At 42.4% G+C, this 16,692-nt stretch overlaps 1 protein-coding gene across 3 annotated transcripts in view; it reads left to right on the plus strand.

Annotated features, from left to right (window-relative positions):
* huwe1 (HECT, UBA and WWE domain containing E3 ubiquitin protein ligase 1) overlaps positions 1-16,692 on the plus strand; it is a 63,817-nt gene that overhangs the window by 16,274 nt on the left and 30,851 nt on the right. For all 3 annotated transcript variants that reach the window (XM_057825443.1, XM_057825459.1, XM_057825450.1), the window contains 27 exons: positions 69-219; positions 304-431; positions 506-646; positions 737-842; positions 959-1,066; positions 1,144-1,245; positions 8,347-8,427; positions 8,549-8,655; positions 9,864-10,041; positions 10,113-10,204; positions 10,273-10,475; positions 10,609-10,666; positions 10,742-10,918; positions 11,005-11,250; positions 12,866-12,999; positions 13,075-13,187; positions 13,254-13,427; positions 13,520-13,736; positions 13,816-13,938; positions 14,026-14,263; positions 14,915-15,262; positions 15,386-15,508; positions 15,584-15,679; positions 15,752-16,021; positions 16,109-16,261; positions 16,334-16,461; positions 16,553-16,634. In XM_057825443.1, the coding sequence (XP_057681426.1) occupies positions 69-219; positions 304-431; positions 506-646; positions 737-842; positions 959-1,066; positions 1,144-1,245; positions 8,347-8,427; positions 8,549-8,655; positions 9,864-10,041; positions 10,113-10,204; positions 10,273-10,475; positions 10,609-10,666; positions 10,742-10,918; positions 11,005-11,250; positions 12,866-12,999; positions 13,075-13,187; positions 13,254-13,427; positions 13,520-13,736; positions 13,816-13,938; positions 14,026-14,263; positions 14,915-15,262; positions 15,386-15,508; positions 15,584-15,679; positions 15,752-16,021; positions 16,109-16,261; positions 16,334-16,461; positions 16,553-16,634 (4,077 nt within the window). The remainder of the gene's footprint in view (positions 1-68; positions 220-303; positions 432-505; positions 647-736; positions 843-958; positions 1,067-1,143; positions 1,246-8,346; positions 8,428-8,548; positions 8,656-9,863; positions 10,042-10,112; positions 10,205-10,272; positions 10,476-10,608; positions 10,667-10,741; positions 10,919-11,004; positions 11,251-12,865; positions 13,000-13,074; positions 13,188-13,253; positions 13,428-13,519; positions 13,737-13,815; positions 13,939-14,025; positions 14,264-14,914; positions 15,263-15,385; positions 15,509-15,583; positions 15,680-15,751; positions 16,022-16,108; positions 16,262-16,333; positions 16,462-16,552; positions 16,635-16,692) is intronic.

The raw sequence follows: 16,692 nt of genomic DNA on the forward strand, positions 1-16,692 counted from the left end.
CACTCTTGACAAACATGCAGGAATTGCTAATGTAAGATTTAGTTTGAAAGGCACTATTTATTCTTCAGGATATCAAGGCGGCATCTCTGCGCACTTTAACATCCATTGTCCATTTGGAGAGAACGCCCAAACTTTCCAACATCATTGACTGCACAGGCACTGCCTCCTACCATGGCTTCTTGCCTGTGTTGGTGCGCAACTGTATACAAGCAATGATCGGTGAGTCTCCTTTTGCTAGCAGTGGGATTGACACCCTGTATGAAGGAGGCTTTATTTATTTATTTTTTTAATCTTCCTTCCCAGATCCTTTGATGGACCCTTACCCACATCAGTTTGCCACAGCACTCTTTTCTTTCCTTTATCATTTGGCCAGCTATGATGCTGGGGGTGAAGCCCTTGTCTCTTGTGGAATGATGGAAGCTCTGTTGAAGGTAAACATCACTGTTGGGAACATTAAACTCCTGTCAAAGCAGTTCCTTTTTTATAGCATTATTCCACTTCGCAGGTAATCAAATTTCTCGGTGATGAGCAGGATCAGATCACTTTTGTAACAAGAGCGGTCCGGGTCGTGGACCTCATCACCAACCTCGACATGGCTGCCTTCCAGTCACACAGCGGCCTTTCCATTTTCATCTGCAGACTGGAGGTCTGTTCCAATGGTTCCGATGTTGCAAATCTTTGAAATTTCAACAACTTTATTCAATCATTCTTTTTTTCTGGTAATCGCTACACGTAGCATGAGGTGGACCTGTCAAGGAAAGAGTGCCCGTTCGTCATTAAGCCAAAGATCCGAAGGCCAAGGCCTACTGTAGATGCTGAAGACATGGACACTTACATGGAGAGTAAGTCAGCGAAATTGAGTCCCTTAACCGTGAACTTTTGTTTTATTTTGTTTTGTTGATTGCATTTTTTTCCTACTACATCTAACGTGAAATGCTAATATCTCATAATTCAACAGCATTGGATGTTACCATGGAAAGCAGCCCTGCGCCGTCAACATCTTCTGCTTTCAGACCAGAAATAGAGCAGAGAGTACAGAGCAGCACTGCAGGCACGCCCCGTGCAGGTAGCCACATTACATTTTCACATAGAATGCTACACACTGTTAAACCTCAAATAGTTATATTTAAACTTTTTGTCTAGGCATGCAATGTATTCCCCAGAGGGCAGCTCTTTTAAAGTCGATGCTAAATTTCCTGAAGAAAGCCATCCAAGACCCTGCCTTTTCTGATGGCATCCGCCATGGTGAGTCAATTGCATCCTTTTTATTTGATGAAGTCCAGCTTAAAGCAATAGAAAACACCTAGATAAATTATATATTATCTTTATTCCGGAATCTCACAGTGGGTCCATAGCACACACACACCAACAAAGAAAAAAAAAAGAATACCGTACATACGGAGACATAATAATAAAGTGACTTGAAAGGAAAAAAAAAAAACAGAACAACGAGGAAGCACTGGCAATCAGTGCACAACAAACAGGCTTTTGTGCCAATGGCACCACAGGCTCGAACTAAATCTAAAGCTCATTGTAGGGTCTGTTAAATTCATTATAATATTATTTCCAGACTCATTTAGCCGACACATGAAGCTGTACATCAATTTTCTTAAAAGCGCTTTAAATGTGGGTAATCCAGAGCTAACAAATAATTGACTGGCGCTGTACCATCTAGGCACACGCAGTAACAGCCTCAGGGCATCATTGTAGGCTACATTTAGCCTCTGCATGGATTTAGCTGTGTACCTTGACCACAGGTGAGCTGTGTAAAATGGTGTGCAGTATGCCTTAAACAGCGAGGTCTTAATGTGGGGGGAGCACATAGAAAATCTTCTTTTGAGCATATTTGCCTGTGCATAAAGTTTACAACATTGACGATGAATATCCCTGTCATCCGACAAGTCTTCAGATATGAAGTGGCCGAGGTATTTGGCTTCATTGCAAATATTCATAGCTATTTTGCCAAGAAAGAACTGAGGGAATATAGCCGCCCTATCTTCTTTAGAACGGACAATCATGATATTACTTTTCTCTGCGTTATATTTGATGTCAAAATGATCACCAAATTCGGAACATATCGAGAGTAACTCCTGCAAGCCAGCACTGCATGGGGAGAGCACCACCACATCATCTGCGTACATAAGATGGTTAATGACAGTGTCTCCTACAACACCTCCCGTATTACACTTATTGAGTCGGCTGGATAAGTCGTCCATGAAAACATTGAACAAATATGGAGAGAGAATTCCTCCCTGTCTTACACCATTACCTACTTTAAAGCAAGCAGAGACCGAGCCACCCCATTTTATGCGAACAAGTTGATTTGCATACCAGAAGGCCAGAATACGGATTATGTATTTGGGCACCCCTCTTTTTGCTAACATAAGAAAAAGTTTGCTGTGATTGATCCGGTCAAAGGCTTTCGATGAGTCAATGAAGCATAAAAACATTGTTGAGTTTAGGCTTCGATATTTAAATAATAGCTCCTTCAGAGCAAATATACACATGTCGGTTCCATGTTTCCTTTTAAACCCGAACTGATTGTCGCTTGTCGAAATAAATGAAACAATTCTGCCCAGTATGATTGACTCTAGAACTTTAGAGAGCACACTGGCCAGGGCAATAGGTCTGTAATTATCTTTACTATTGATTTTACCAGCCTTGTCTTTTAAGATAGGCACGAGTTGTACTGCCATCATAGAGTCAGGTAAGATGCCATGCTTAAAAAACCCGTAAAAACACAAGGCAAGAAGAGGGATTATTTTCTGACTGGCATGTTTTAAATGCTCAGCTGTAATACAATCGGCACCACCAGCCTTATTGTTTTCTAGTTCAGTAATAGCTTTGTGGATTTCATCCGGGGTTATCACTAAAATCTCACTGAGGTCAACATTATCCGGTATGTATATATCACTCTTAATACAGTTAAACAGCTCATAGTAGTGCTGTCTCCATAATTCCGCAATGTTATTCGAGCCACATACTCCGTTAATGTTAAAAGGTAAGGGAGCTTTACACTTATTCAATATTTTCACCTCTTTCCAAAAGTCACAGTATCTATGATTACTAAGTTTGCCAGCAAGGGAGTCTGCCCTCATACTGGCCTCATTCCTACTAATAAAACGTACAGCAAGCTTAAACCTTGCATTTGTGCGCTTTTTATTCTCAAAAAGAGGCCCACATCTAATTCTGCCAGATGCCGCCCATTCTTTAAAGGCTTGCCTAGCTGCTGAGTGAAGTTCAACCACATAAGAATTCCATCCAGGCTTGGCATGAGGAATTTGCCCATTATTGTTATTATGTAAAGTTTTACCAGAGTCATATAGGCATTTAACGATGAAATCATACAAGCTGCACAAATCTTTGCGATGCTGTATGTTTTTGCAGTTTATATCGCAACATAGTAGAGTTTGCTTTGGTAATAACACGGAATCTAACAACATATCCGTTTTTAAGGTGTACTTGCTGATTGTCTCATTTGTTAGGGCTGACCAGTTAAGTTTACTAAAGCTGGCTCTGCTTTCGTCTGCGCTTATCATTGGTATTTTCTCCACTTTGACACACATTAATAACGGAATATGGTCAGATGTAGCTAGATCGTAGCAAATTTTCATACTCATCAGTGAGGCATGGGCATCTGCCGTGGATACGCAGTGATCAAGCCAAGATACAGTATGCCACACATCACTAATGTACGTGTAGCTGTTTGCAGGCAATAACAGTTTGCTGGAGATAAGCAGGCTATTATCATTGCAGAAGTGTAGCAAAAGTTTCGCAAAATTGGAAGACCCATCAGAGATGTCTGCATTATAATCCCCTACCAAGAACACGCTGGTTGAGCCACATCTGTCAATAAAAGCATTAATACACGCCAGTCTGTTACAGTATTCGTCCACATTGCTATATGACTCATAAGGCGTGTAGATATTAATAATAATAAATGATCTCTCCGTGCTTTTAAACTCAATGGCTATCGCCCAGTCAACATCAAGTCTTAACACTGACACAACTGGGTCAAGTGTGCAACTCCACAGTATTGCTACGCCCCCAGGTATTCTCCCACGCACGAACTTGTCCCTGAGATCGGTCGTTGACTCTCCAGCTCTGTGGAAGTTTGGATGCAGCGCATTTAGCCCATCAAGTTCTTGTTTGGCTAACCATGTCTCCTGTAAGCAGAGAATATCACACTCCTCTAATAGCTTGTCTACAACAATACGTCGCGATTTGTCCGCTGCACTTTGCCCAACGCGCAGGCCACGCGCATTATAGGACACAATCCGTATCATAGTTACGCGGATACGAGCGCTGGGGCAGCTATACCCGGCATCCGATCATCCTCGGCTGGAGAGACTATGGGCTTTCTAGGCTCAAAGTAGCGGCGTATAAACGTCCCAGCTGGCCATAGCCCCGGATCATACATATCAGCCACTTCCGTACACTCCGCAGTTACCTGAAAGGAGCTGAATCTGGTCTGGGCGGTCGCGATCTTCCGGCAGATGACCACTCGAACCTTTTTCTCAGCCAAGTAATCCTTAAGTGTATTGGCGTCAAGTTCAGGGTCAAACCTAGTGGCGAAGATGTTCACCAACTTAGTTTTGACCACCGCGATGGTAGAGCACGCACCGGTGCCGACGATCCCCAGCTTCCTCCTCTCCCGTCTGGCAGGCGCCCCACCGGTCCGAGCCTCGGGTCTGGCGGCTCCTCCAAGTTCGGGAGTTTCTGTTGGTCTCTGCCGCCGTCTTCTTACCACCTCGGACCATTGTGGACGTGAAGTGTCGGTGTCCGCTTGCTCCTGCACGTCGATGGTATTCGTTGTTGTTGCCACAACGGCATCCGGTTGTGGGTAGCCATTCTGGCTAACGTTATGCACGGCTTCAATCGCAGATACCCGACTGGCAAGTGATACAGTCACATCTCGCAGCTTTTCACAAGCGCTCGTTTGAGCCTCGATGGCACTTTTCACCCCGGTCATGTCCGAGTTCAGCTGTTGTATCCGTCCCAGTAGTGAAGAGACGTCAATGTGATCGTAGCCAATAGGCGGTAGCTCGTCCAGGTGATATGACAAAAAGCGTGGTATGTTGTCCCCATATTCGTTTAGTAACCTCAGACAGGCTTTAATATTGTTCGAGTCTTTTTGCGGTCCTTTGTGTGAGACACAGCGTTGCGTGGTGGAAGGGCACAGCTCAAACAAAAGTTTCTTGGAAGACTCGATCCACTCCGTGCTGAAATAGCTTGTGGCCAACATGACAATATCATCATGGCCCAGAGTTCTCATTTTTATGACGAGGAAGTTTAGCAGTTCGTCCTCTACTATAGTTTTACCGCTGGTTGTTCGGTAGATTTCAGGTTTAGCTCGCGGCGAGACTGCAGCGGAACGGCCTGCCGGCGGCGCCATCTTGCTTCAATGTTTGCACGATCTTCAAACGATCTTTAAATGACTTTCATGTAAAAGAAGGCTGCACAAAGTGTTTAAATATACAAAACGCACATTTCTTAAGACTTTTGATAATTGGTAAAATGTTTAAACACAAAAAAGATACCCCTTGCAAGCGCATCCATTGTGTGACAAACTTGACATCATTCAACAGTCCGTATGTATAGAACAAAATGATTCACCTGAAACATGCACAAAAAAATAGCTTAATAGGCACACTTTCCATAGGTTCTGTACCTTTGCAATCTTCTCCATCTCACTCGCACGAAGCCCGCTTCACTTCCTCGTAGGGCTGGGCGATATGGCCTAAAGTACTTATCACGGTAAATTGAGCAGATTTACCTCGATAATGATAAATAACGATAATGGGAGTGGGAACCTCTTGTTACCTCACGATACGATTTGCGATACAAAGCTAACGATAACGATCTCACGATACAACAATTATTGATACATTGGTCAGGATTCATTCTAGGATTTTCTACAAACAACTAATAAACAAAAAAAATAAGCTTCTGCTGTGAATTGGAATGAGTTTATCACTGGTAGATGGCCAATCCATTTGAACTGGGTGGCAGCGAATGGACAAATGTTCATTCGCTGCCATCCCTCCCACTTCAAACGGATTGAACGTCTATGGCCGTCAGTGGCAGCCAATTCCAGGCAATGAGGTAATTTTGTGCATTTGCCTGTTGATTTTGGGGTATTTTATGGGTCACTTCCTGTTTATTTTGAGTTACAGAACAGGAAGTGATCTGGGAATCTGCTGCAACGATTAATCGATTAACTGGAGTATTCGATTAGAAAAAAAAATTTTGCTGCTTCGAGTATTCGTTTGATTAAAGTGACGTTGTAATGGTTTGTTTTGAAAGTGTTTGCATTTGTTTTTATTGAATTGGGTGGATACACAGCCCTCTAGTCTACCTCATTTCACATGGCTGAACCCATGTGCTCCCTGTTAAGACCAACATAAGCGTTTGTTTGAGGTAATGATTTTTTTTAATGCATTCCAAATTTAGTTTAAAGGTATATTTAGCCACTTTTTGTGGGATTATGTGTCTGAGCCATTCAAGAGCATTTTGAAAAAGCGTTTGCATTTTGTAGCATTTAAGCTAGCAGACTTTTGCTATGTAAGTTAGTAGAGGTGTGCAAAATTTCCGTTTCTTAGATTATTCGCGATTCGGCCGTGGAAGATTCCAGAACGATTCACAAACATCCAAGTTCCGATTATTGAAATATGCCAAGTAAAGCGGAAGTACAACACACTCAGCGCGCCGCGCGGTCTTCGGGACGGAACGGAGCGAGAGTAGCTAAACATCATGCTTCTCACTACCCGGCCCCTCGGGTAATGCCAATGCTCAACTCACGGCTCTAGCTCAACTCATGCCACGAGATAAAAAAACACAACAACATACCTGACTGCTGCCGAAAAGCTGCTACAAAGTACAGCCACATAATGTTACGGTAGATATCATTTATGTAGGACTAGATGCATTATAGATTCGGTAGCGTAAGCAGCATATCTACAAAAAGCTAGATGTTGGCGTTAGTAAACGGCCGCCATCTTAGAGCAGTACACTTCCCTGCAAGGCTGTTATAGCGAACCTTCCAAGCAAACCTAATTAACTTTTTATCTAAAATACTCCTAAATCGGTAAAATATTGACTTGAATCTATCTTTAAAATAGTTTTAAAACTTTCACATGTCGAAAGTAGACAAAAGGGAAATTATGGAATAACGGGAGCAATTTTAACAACTTTAACGGTTGATTCACAACTTTAAATTAATTGAATGTAGTTTTAAAGCTGCTGATACAGAATGGGGACTGCAGTTTTTTATTTACTGTTATTTTTGTATATTTGTTTACTGCTATATGTTAACTTGATACTGAAATAGTAGTTTGGTTTAGCCTGAGAGTATTTTTGAACAATTTTGGAACTAATGTACAAAACATTTAAAAAAAAAAAAAAAAAAAAAAAGGAGGTGGGTGCATCAATAATCGTTTTATAATTGAATCGGAGCCTCTGAATCGTAATCGAATCGTTAGGTGCCCAAAGATTCCCAGCTCTATAAGTTAGCCAATTGTTCTTTTGTTGTACAGAGATCCTATTTTTCTTTTACTTTTTTTATATACCGTGTGAGGCTCAGCTCAGGTATTTTAATTTTTATGTTCCTTATCCGATTACTCGATTATTCAAACTAAATAGTTCATCGATTAATCGACTACTAAAATAATCGATAGCTGCAGCCCTATTTCGAATGAAGGAACATTCCCAGTCTAAATGGATTGGGTGTCGAGCACAGTCAATGGCAGCCTTAGAGTTACCTGAGACACTTTTATGGTGGAAGATTTTGGTAGCAACTTGTTGGTTCCTTTTTTTTTTTTGTTGTTTTTTTTTTTTTTTAAACAATGACACCTTTTTAAAACGATATCTCGATTCTTGAGAGGAGCATATCGATAACCTTTTAGGATACAAAGTATCACGATATATCACCATTTCGATATTTTGTCACACCCCTAGACGATAAATTCACCGAAGTGGACTGTTATATAATTTGAAAATCTGAATTAATACATGAAATACAAATTAAATGTTTCTCAATAATTTATTTACCAGGTTTCGATTTAACGATTGTACATGCAGTTGTAAATAATGGCTGCTGTACCATGATTACTCAACAGTGTTTACTTTAAAGGGGAATGAGCATACCGCCCAGCTCTACTTCCTAGGTCTATTAATTTTGTCTCCAATATTACACATTGGAAAGATGAACTTGTCTTTTCAGTATTAAAAAAGGTTGTTTCCACTGGATTGCACATGATCAAGGTGTTGTCCATCCTTGAAGACACTTGCATGTAGTTCGCTAATATGGCTGCTCTTTCTGTCTTCACTGTTTCCCCCCCTTTCAAGTAATGGATGGATCCTTGCCTACCTCACTAAAGCACATCATCAGTAATGCAGAATACTACGGACCCTCACTGTTTCTTCTTGGTGAGTCTCTGTTCTGAAAATTTTGAACTGGAAATGAGTTTTTGTCATTTTACTGCGTGTTGCTGTGTTGTAAAACAATAATAATGCTGTTTTTTTTCTTCCTGTCCCTTTGGGTTCGTAGCAACCGAGGTTGTGACGGTGTTTGTGTTCCAAGAGCCATCTCTGCTTTCCTCCTTGCAGGACAATGGCCTTACTGATGTTATGCTCCATGCCCTTCTCATCAAAGATGTAAGTTTTGACAGATTCCTTGAAAAACAAAACAAAAAAAAACAAACAAACAAAAAACGCAAAGCTCAATGATTGAAATCTGATGAGCATAGCATTCACTGGGTTTGACTGTAGCCCAGGGGTCCCCATCTGCCGGGCCGCGGACCAGTACCGGTCCGAGGCGCACTTGCTACCGGGCCACACAGAAATATAGTTTCATAACGACCGCATTCTGGCCGAATTAACCCTGTGCCCCTGCTTAACACACCAATATCCCTGTCTACTCTAGATATAATACTACGGGATAGATTCGAATGTCATAGAAATCCATTGATTGGACTGCTAGCAGTACATCTTGTTTGTGTATATACTATATCTATGTGCGCTTGTCCTCGATAATAACGTATTACTAGGCCGCGGGCGCAACACATTTGTTCCCGGAAATAATTAGCCCCCACACGAGCGAAGATGACTGGAAAACAGATGTCTTTGGAGATATTTTTACGGCGAAAAGGGCACCTGACGAGCCTACAACCTCGAACACCTACGAACTGCGAAGAAGTGGATTCGTGACCCGTTTGTGAATAAACCGAGTGATTCGAGCATGTCAGTGCAACAGGAGGATCAACTCGTAGAGATCGCAAATGATGGCGACCTTATTAAACGTACATTTGAGACAAATACTCTACCAAGGTTCTGGATTAAAGTCATTCCGGAATATTCTGACATCGCTACGAGAGCATTGAAAACCTTGCTACAATTTCCAACATCGTATCTTTGTGAAGCGGGCTTCTTAATTAATGCTTAACGACAAGGCAAAGTCATTAATGGTGAGAGCGGTGTGCAGTTGTTGTGTGCAGCTAACATGGCAGGATGTATCTGTGGAGAACTTTTCTACAAGTCCTTCCATGATCAAACGTAAGTTAATATTCCTTTCTTTCAAGAAAGTTTGTAGTGTTTACTTTGGAATCGCTGCATTTGCGCATTTTGTAGCTATGTTTAACGTTATGCGCATGCGCAGAAGCGCATCGATGCAATTTTGATGGGTTGGAAAATTTGTCAGAACACCAGTCTGTGAAAAAAAGACCCAAATAACACCGGTCCGGGGTGCAAAAAAGGTTGGGGACCCCTGCTGTAGCCAATTTAAGAGATGTTCAAAGCAGCTGTGACATAATGTCTTTGTGGTCACATGCCCTTCAGTGTATTACTTTGGTTTTAACTTCAATTAGGTTCCTGCTACACGTGAAGTCTTGGGATCGCTCCCAAATGTGTTCAGTGCCTTGTGCCTGAATGCCAGAGGCCTCCTCTCATTCGTTCAGTGTCAGCCCTTTGAGCGCCTCTTCAAAGTGCTGTTGTCCCCCGACTATCTACCTGCCATGCGACGGCGACGCAGTTCTGACCCATTGGGTGAGTTTTGCTGTGGCGCCATTTTGGTTTCCTTTATATCCTGCTTGAGTGATACATTAATCCCCCTGCAGGGGACACGGCATCAAATTTGGGAAGTGCTGTAGATGAGTTAATGAGACACCAACCAACTTTAAAGACAGATGCTACTACTGCAATCATTAAGGTAGGTTTTATTTTCCAGGATTTATCCAATCATCTCTCTGTTCTCATAAGTGAATTTCATTTTTTTAGTTACTGGAGGAGATATGCAACTTAGGCCGAGCTCCCGAATATGTCTGCCAAAAACCATCTATCCAGAAAGCTGATGGTACTGTGGCTGTGCCACCAGCACGCTCTAGCCACGCTGCCGAAGAAGCTTCAAGTGAGGATGAAGAGGAAGAGGAGGCCCTCCACACATTTAGCCAGCAGCAGGGGGAAGCAGAGAGCAACAGACAGTCAGTTCCACTTGATCTGTTTGACATTAAGTTGAAATCTCACAGCAGAGCAATAGCTCTGATATGCCTGGTTTAATAATCGATGTCAAATTCATTGTGTCACTCATTATTTTCAACATGTGCCTTCTTTCAGGGTGGTTGGAACTGAGGAGCGGATACCTATCCCTTTAATGGACTACATTTTAAATGTGGTAGGTGTGGAGTCGTGTATGGACTTAAATTTCATTTCAGCTGTAAAACACTTACTGATGTTTGATTTTTTGTAGATGAAGTTCGTAGAATCCATACTTAGCAACAACACCACAGATGACCACTGTCAGGAATTTGTGAACCAGAAGGGGCTGCTACCTCTGGTCTCTATTCTGGGGTTGCCCAACCTGCCCATAGATTTTCCCACCTCAGCGGCCTGCCAAGCTGTTGCTGGTGTGTGCAAGTCAATTTTGGTGAGTTGAATATCACATTTACTTTTCTCCTATATCTACATTTCAACTCATGCAATAAGCATACTGTTTTCATTCCATGTATTAAGACACTCTCGCATGAGCCTAAAGTACTTCAGGAGGGATTGTGCCAACTGGACACTATTCTAACATCGCTGGAGCCCCTACATCGGCCAATTGAGGTCCCCGGTGGATCCGTGCTCTTGAGGGAGTTGGCTAATGCCGGCCATGTCACTGACGCCACGTTGTCTGCTCGGGCGACGCCACTGCTACATGCGCTGACTGCAGCACATGCCTACATCCTAATGTTTGTGCACACTTGCCGTGTAGGACAGGTAAATACTGATTACAGAGTCTGTTTCAATTAGAAACAACAAATGACATGTTGACCTACTGAAAGTGGAAGTGATGTATTAAGTCCCATCTGTTTAGGGCTGCAGCTATCGAATATTTTAATAATCGATTAATCGACTGAAAATTCTATCCATTAATCGAGTAATCGGATAAAACTTTTTTTTTTTTTTTTTTTTTAGGTAAAGAGCAATTATAAAGATACATGAGAAAAAGACATTTAATCCAATATTGAACCATTTTCAGTCAATGTTTTTATTTTCGATGTACATTGTTGAAAACAGCCAACAATTGCATCTCAGATGTGACTAGGGGGGAAAAAAATTACTGCTTTTACTCAAAAAACGTCTAGATCTTATTTAAAAATAAATAAATAAATAAAAATCTTACCTAAAAATGTAATTACGCTTGACAACACACATCACTTAAAAGCTAGGTGTTTTTTCCCACATGTTTCAATTGAATTTCCATTTGTGTCAAGCTATTTTTAAGTTAAGTTTTAAGTTAGTCTAAACTGTAAGTACTGATAGGATTGAGGTTTAACAGTGTTCAAAATGTATGATACTTGCTGTATTGGAGCACATTAGGGACCAGTGCTACTTGGTTTTTTATTCAGCAAGGACTACTGAGCTAAAACTGACAGTTAGCTTTGTGTTTTACTTTACACTCTCATCACTCTACAGCGCTGTGTTTTTACAGATTAAATATAGCCTGTATGTAAGACACGTTAGCCACGCATCGACAGTGGTCATATTCAATAGAAACCTAGCCCTCCGAAGGGCTAACGACAACGTTACGTGAGCGAGTGACAGTAACGTTATATTTATTAGCGCTGAGAAGACTACTGCTTAAAGATGGCGGCTATTTACTAACGCCTCCCAGACGCGGCCGAGTCTGTCATTTCGCATCTAGTTCTAAATGTATGCGATATCTGAGACTCGTCGGACACTACCTGCTACCAAACTAGCATCATGCGGGAGTAGTTTTTAGCAACGTCGGCGTAGTTTGTTGCGGCTGTCGGCTGCAGTAAGGTTTTTTATTTTTATTTTATTGCTTCTTCCTCTACGCGCGTGACGTCAGCGCGTTGTCCCGCATTAAAAGTAGTCCGGGCAAAACGTGATGCTTAGAGCTGGCAAAATTAAACGATTCCTCGAGGTGAATTAAATTACTCAGATCAGTTTTTAAACTCGAGTTACTCGAGTATTCGTTTCAGCTCAATATCTGTTAGTAGTTGCTGAAAATTACTCAAAGGATTAAAAATTGGATTATCAAATTTGCAGGATGAGATTTGTTTGTCATATAATATGTAATAGGATATTTGTAATATGATAGAGATGGGGGAAAATTGGGTAATGCGGTCAAAGGTCACAGAGGTGGGAAAAGGAATTCCACAATAATTTGATAACGGATTAGTCTTTAACTCAAATTTGCTGGGTAGGTTATATGATAAGAGAAAAGTGTCCAAGGTCACAGAGGTCAGAAATAGAGCGATGTTTTGAATTTGGGTGCTTAGGCAACAATCTCGTCTCAGTGCTCTAATTCATTGGTGTTAATGTGTTAATTGGATGCAGCATTATTCTCTTAATGTGTCTTCAACAGAGCGAGATCAGGGCAATATCTGTCAATCAGTGGGGATCCCAGTTGGGCTTGAGTGTTCTCAACAAGTTGAGTCAGCTCTACTGTTCACTGGTGTGGGAAAGTACGGTTCTGCTCTCCCTTTGCACGCCTAACAGGTATCATTTCAATTATCCCTTTATTGTACCCCCAGCGCCCAATATTAACCTGTTAAATTCCTTTGTCTTGAACAGCCTGCCTCCAGGTTGCGAGTTTGGGCAAGCAGACATGCAGAAACTCTTACCCAAAGAGGAAAAACCCTCTAATACGGCAGCAACTACAACAAACCCTGGTCCCAAGAGAGCTGGTAACGTGCATTTTATTGTAAAACTCAAGTTCTTCCAAATAAACTTGTTATCCGCTTCATCAACAGAGTCTGAGGCAGTAGAGTCGACTAGTAGTGGACTGCTGGAAGGCATGGGTTTAGATGGCGATAGCTTGGCTCCCATGGAGACAGACGAGCCCACCTCAACAGACCCTAAGGCCAAGTCCAAGCTGACCCCAGCAATGGCCACACGCATTAAACAAATTAAACCCCTTCTCTCTGGTGAGCTAATGTTCATAGCACAATTCAAGTATTGCGTCAAAGCTGCTCAACAGTTTGAGTGTATCTTTCACTAATATCTTGTCTATGTTCAGCATCATCTCGGCTGGGCAGGGCACTTGCTGAGCTCTTTGGCCTGTTGGTGAAGTTGTGTGTTGGCTCCCCGGTGCGTCAACGCCGCTCCCACCATGCCACAAGCACAGGCACTACACCCACACCTGCTGCCCGAGCCACTGCCTCTGCACTCACAAAGCTCCTCACCAAAGGACTGAGTTGGCAGCCCCCACCCTATACACCAACTCCTCGGTTTAGGTAAGGCTTTGTGATGGGTGTTATGTATTTTGAATAGCAGTCCTTAGGAGTCTGTTTTGTGTTCTTGTGCATCTCACAGGCTCACTTTCTTCATCTGCTCTGTTGGCTTTACATCGCCTATGTTGTTTGATGAGAGAAAGTACCCATACCACCTAATGCTTCAAAAGTTTTTCTGCTCTGGTGGACACGATGCCTTATTTGAGTAAGTAATTTATATTCATTTTGATTGTGTACTGTTTGTATTATCAAATAGTTTCACGTGACTTTCATCGGTTTACTTTTTTTGTAGGACATTCAACTGGGCCTTGTCAATGGGTGGAAAGGTCCCTGTTTCAGAGGGTCTGGAGCATATGGAACTACCAGATGGGACAGGAGAGTTCCTGGATGCTTGGTTGATGCTGGTGGAGAAGATGGTGAATCCAAGTACTGTGCTGGACTCGCCACATTCTTTGCCAGCGAAAATGCCTGGGGTCACGCCAACCACGCCCCAGTTCAGTGCACTTCGGTTTCTCATCGTTACCCAGAAGGTGACCCCCCCACCCAAACACGCTTAGCTTTAACGCTCTAGTGTAATGTATCCTACTTTCAAATCTCTTCAGTATTTTATGTGCCCTTTTCACCATTACCAGGAAACTAAACCAATTTATGTTGCCACTAACGATCACTTTGACTGTTGATAAATCACCAATGATTTTTCTTTAGTTTCATACAGCACAGGTCCTTAAGTGTTACTTTGTTCCTACAGCATAGTAGCGTCCCTTAAGTCATGCTAACTAAAGATTTAGGAGATATGACTGAAATTCTTCAGTTCTCTGAAGTAACATATAATTCAGAGTATTCCTAACTCTTTAATTTGATAATGTAAACGTAATTCACGAAATTTAATTAACTTGCATGATAAAGTAAGTGGGCCATAACATATCATGAAATGCTAAGTTGTATGAAATGGTTGCAATCGCACTTCCAATGCCTTCGAATTATATGGAATATTTAATCAGTTTATGGGTGTCACAATTTGGGTCAAAACATCATCAGCTGCCGAACAGATTTGATGTTAACACTACCGCTGCTGCCACTACAATACTTTCTTTGTTCTATTTGGTTAAGCTTCTTGTTAGAGCTGAATTGTAGGAGCTGCAACCGTGTTGCTAACGGTGCTTCCTTTTCCTTGAATATAGGCAGCATTCAGCTGCATCCGCAGTCTTTGGAACAGGAAGCCTCTTAAAGTTTATGGAGGTAGGATGGCTGAATCCATGCTTGCCATCCTGTGCCACATCCTGCGGGGAGAGCCAGTCATCCAGGAGCGCCTGGCCAAGGAGAGAGAGGGTACAGTGCGACCAGATGATGAGGGCACTCCTTCTGCTTCTCTGGGACAAAGTGGAGCCCCTGGTGCATCTACCACCAGTGGAGAGACACCAGCAGCCACTGCACCACCTGCCGGCGCGCCAGCTGGGGGATCAGCTGAGGAGTCAACTAATCCCACACAGAGACGGGAGCCCCAGGTTAACCAGGCTCAGCTTACGCAGGTAACACCCAGTTTCATTTTTTTAGATTTTCAGATATATTGAGATTATATGCTTAACAAATGTGTAATAATTTTTAGAAGAACCTTTACTGAAAGTAGGTTTTTAATTTTCCTTCAATTTTAGCTGATAGATATGGGTTTCTCAAGAGAACATGCAATGGAGGCCCTAGTGAACACCAGTACCATGGAGCAAGCCACAGAATATCTCCTTACACACCCTCCTCCTCACCTTGGGGGAGCAGTAAGGGTAAATCTTGTAACACGATTAACATTCACTTTTGAAACAATCTTCATTCTAGGGCAATCATTTTTTTTGGTCTAGGATCTTTCCATGTCCGAAGAGGACCAAATGATGCGAGCAATTGCAATGTCGCTCGGCCAGGAAGTCAACATGGAGCAACGTTCTGACTCGCCCGAGGTATGTCTTTCTCACTGTTAAAATTGCATCTAAACCCAAACCGCAACAACACAAATGGGCACTGATTCTTAGGAAGCAGCACGGCGGCGTGAGGAAGAGGACAGGAGAGCTAGGGAACGAGCAGAGGAAGAAGAGGCCCGCTGCTTGGAGCGTTTCATGGAGGCTGAACCCCTTGATCCACAAGAGCTGCATGCCTTCACAGATGCGATGCTTCCTGGCTGCTTCCACCTTCTGGATGAGCTGCCTGACACGGTCTACCGGCTCTGTGACCTGCTTATGACTGCCATCAAGAGGAGTGGCCCGGAGTACAGAGACCTCATCCTTGGCCAGGTTGTCGACCAGGTTAGAGATTTTGAGCTAAATTTCTTACACTTGTCAAAATTTTAGAACCTGACATAAGATGAGTTTGAGCATTGTTGTTGTTCCAAGGTGTGGGATGCAGCAGATGTGCTGATCAAGGCAGCTGTGCCTCTGACAACCAGTGACACAAAGACTGTGTCTGAATGGACTAAACAGATGGCTACACTACCCCAAGCATCAAAGCTGGCTACTCGAATTCTGCTGCTCACGTTGCTATTTGAGGTAACTAAATCGTTTTTATGATTGGACAGGGGAATATTCCTGGCATTAATCGTTTTTGTTCTCTCTAAAAAGGAACTGAAGCTTATGTGCACCACAGTAGTAGAAAGAAGTGGCATCCTTGATTTGCTGATTAAGCTGCTAGAAGTGGTTCAGCCTTGTTTGCAGGCAGCTAAGGAACAGAAAGACATACAGACACCAAAGTGAGTATCTCGTTTTATGAGTACACTAATGCTGGGGTGTTTTTTCGGTGCCAATTTTTCAGAAATGTATTATAATATACATTGTCTACAGGTGGATTACCCCAGTTCTATTGATTATTGACTTTTATGAGAAAATGGCAGTGTCTTCAAAACGCAGATCACAAATGAACAAGGTAAAAATCTGTTTCTCTCTTCATAGAGCAAGTGACTATTTTTGGTCATTTAAAAAAA

This window comes from Corythoichthys intestinalis, chromosome 2 (assembly GCF_030265065.1).
Source record: "Corythoichthys intestinalis isolate RoL2023-P3 chromosome 2, ASM3026506v1, whole genome shotgun sequence".
Taxonomy (NCBI): domain Eukaryota; kingdom Metazoa; phylum Chordata; class Actinopteri; order Syngnathiformes; family Syngnathidae; genus Corythoichthys; species Corythoichthys intestinalis.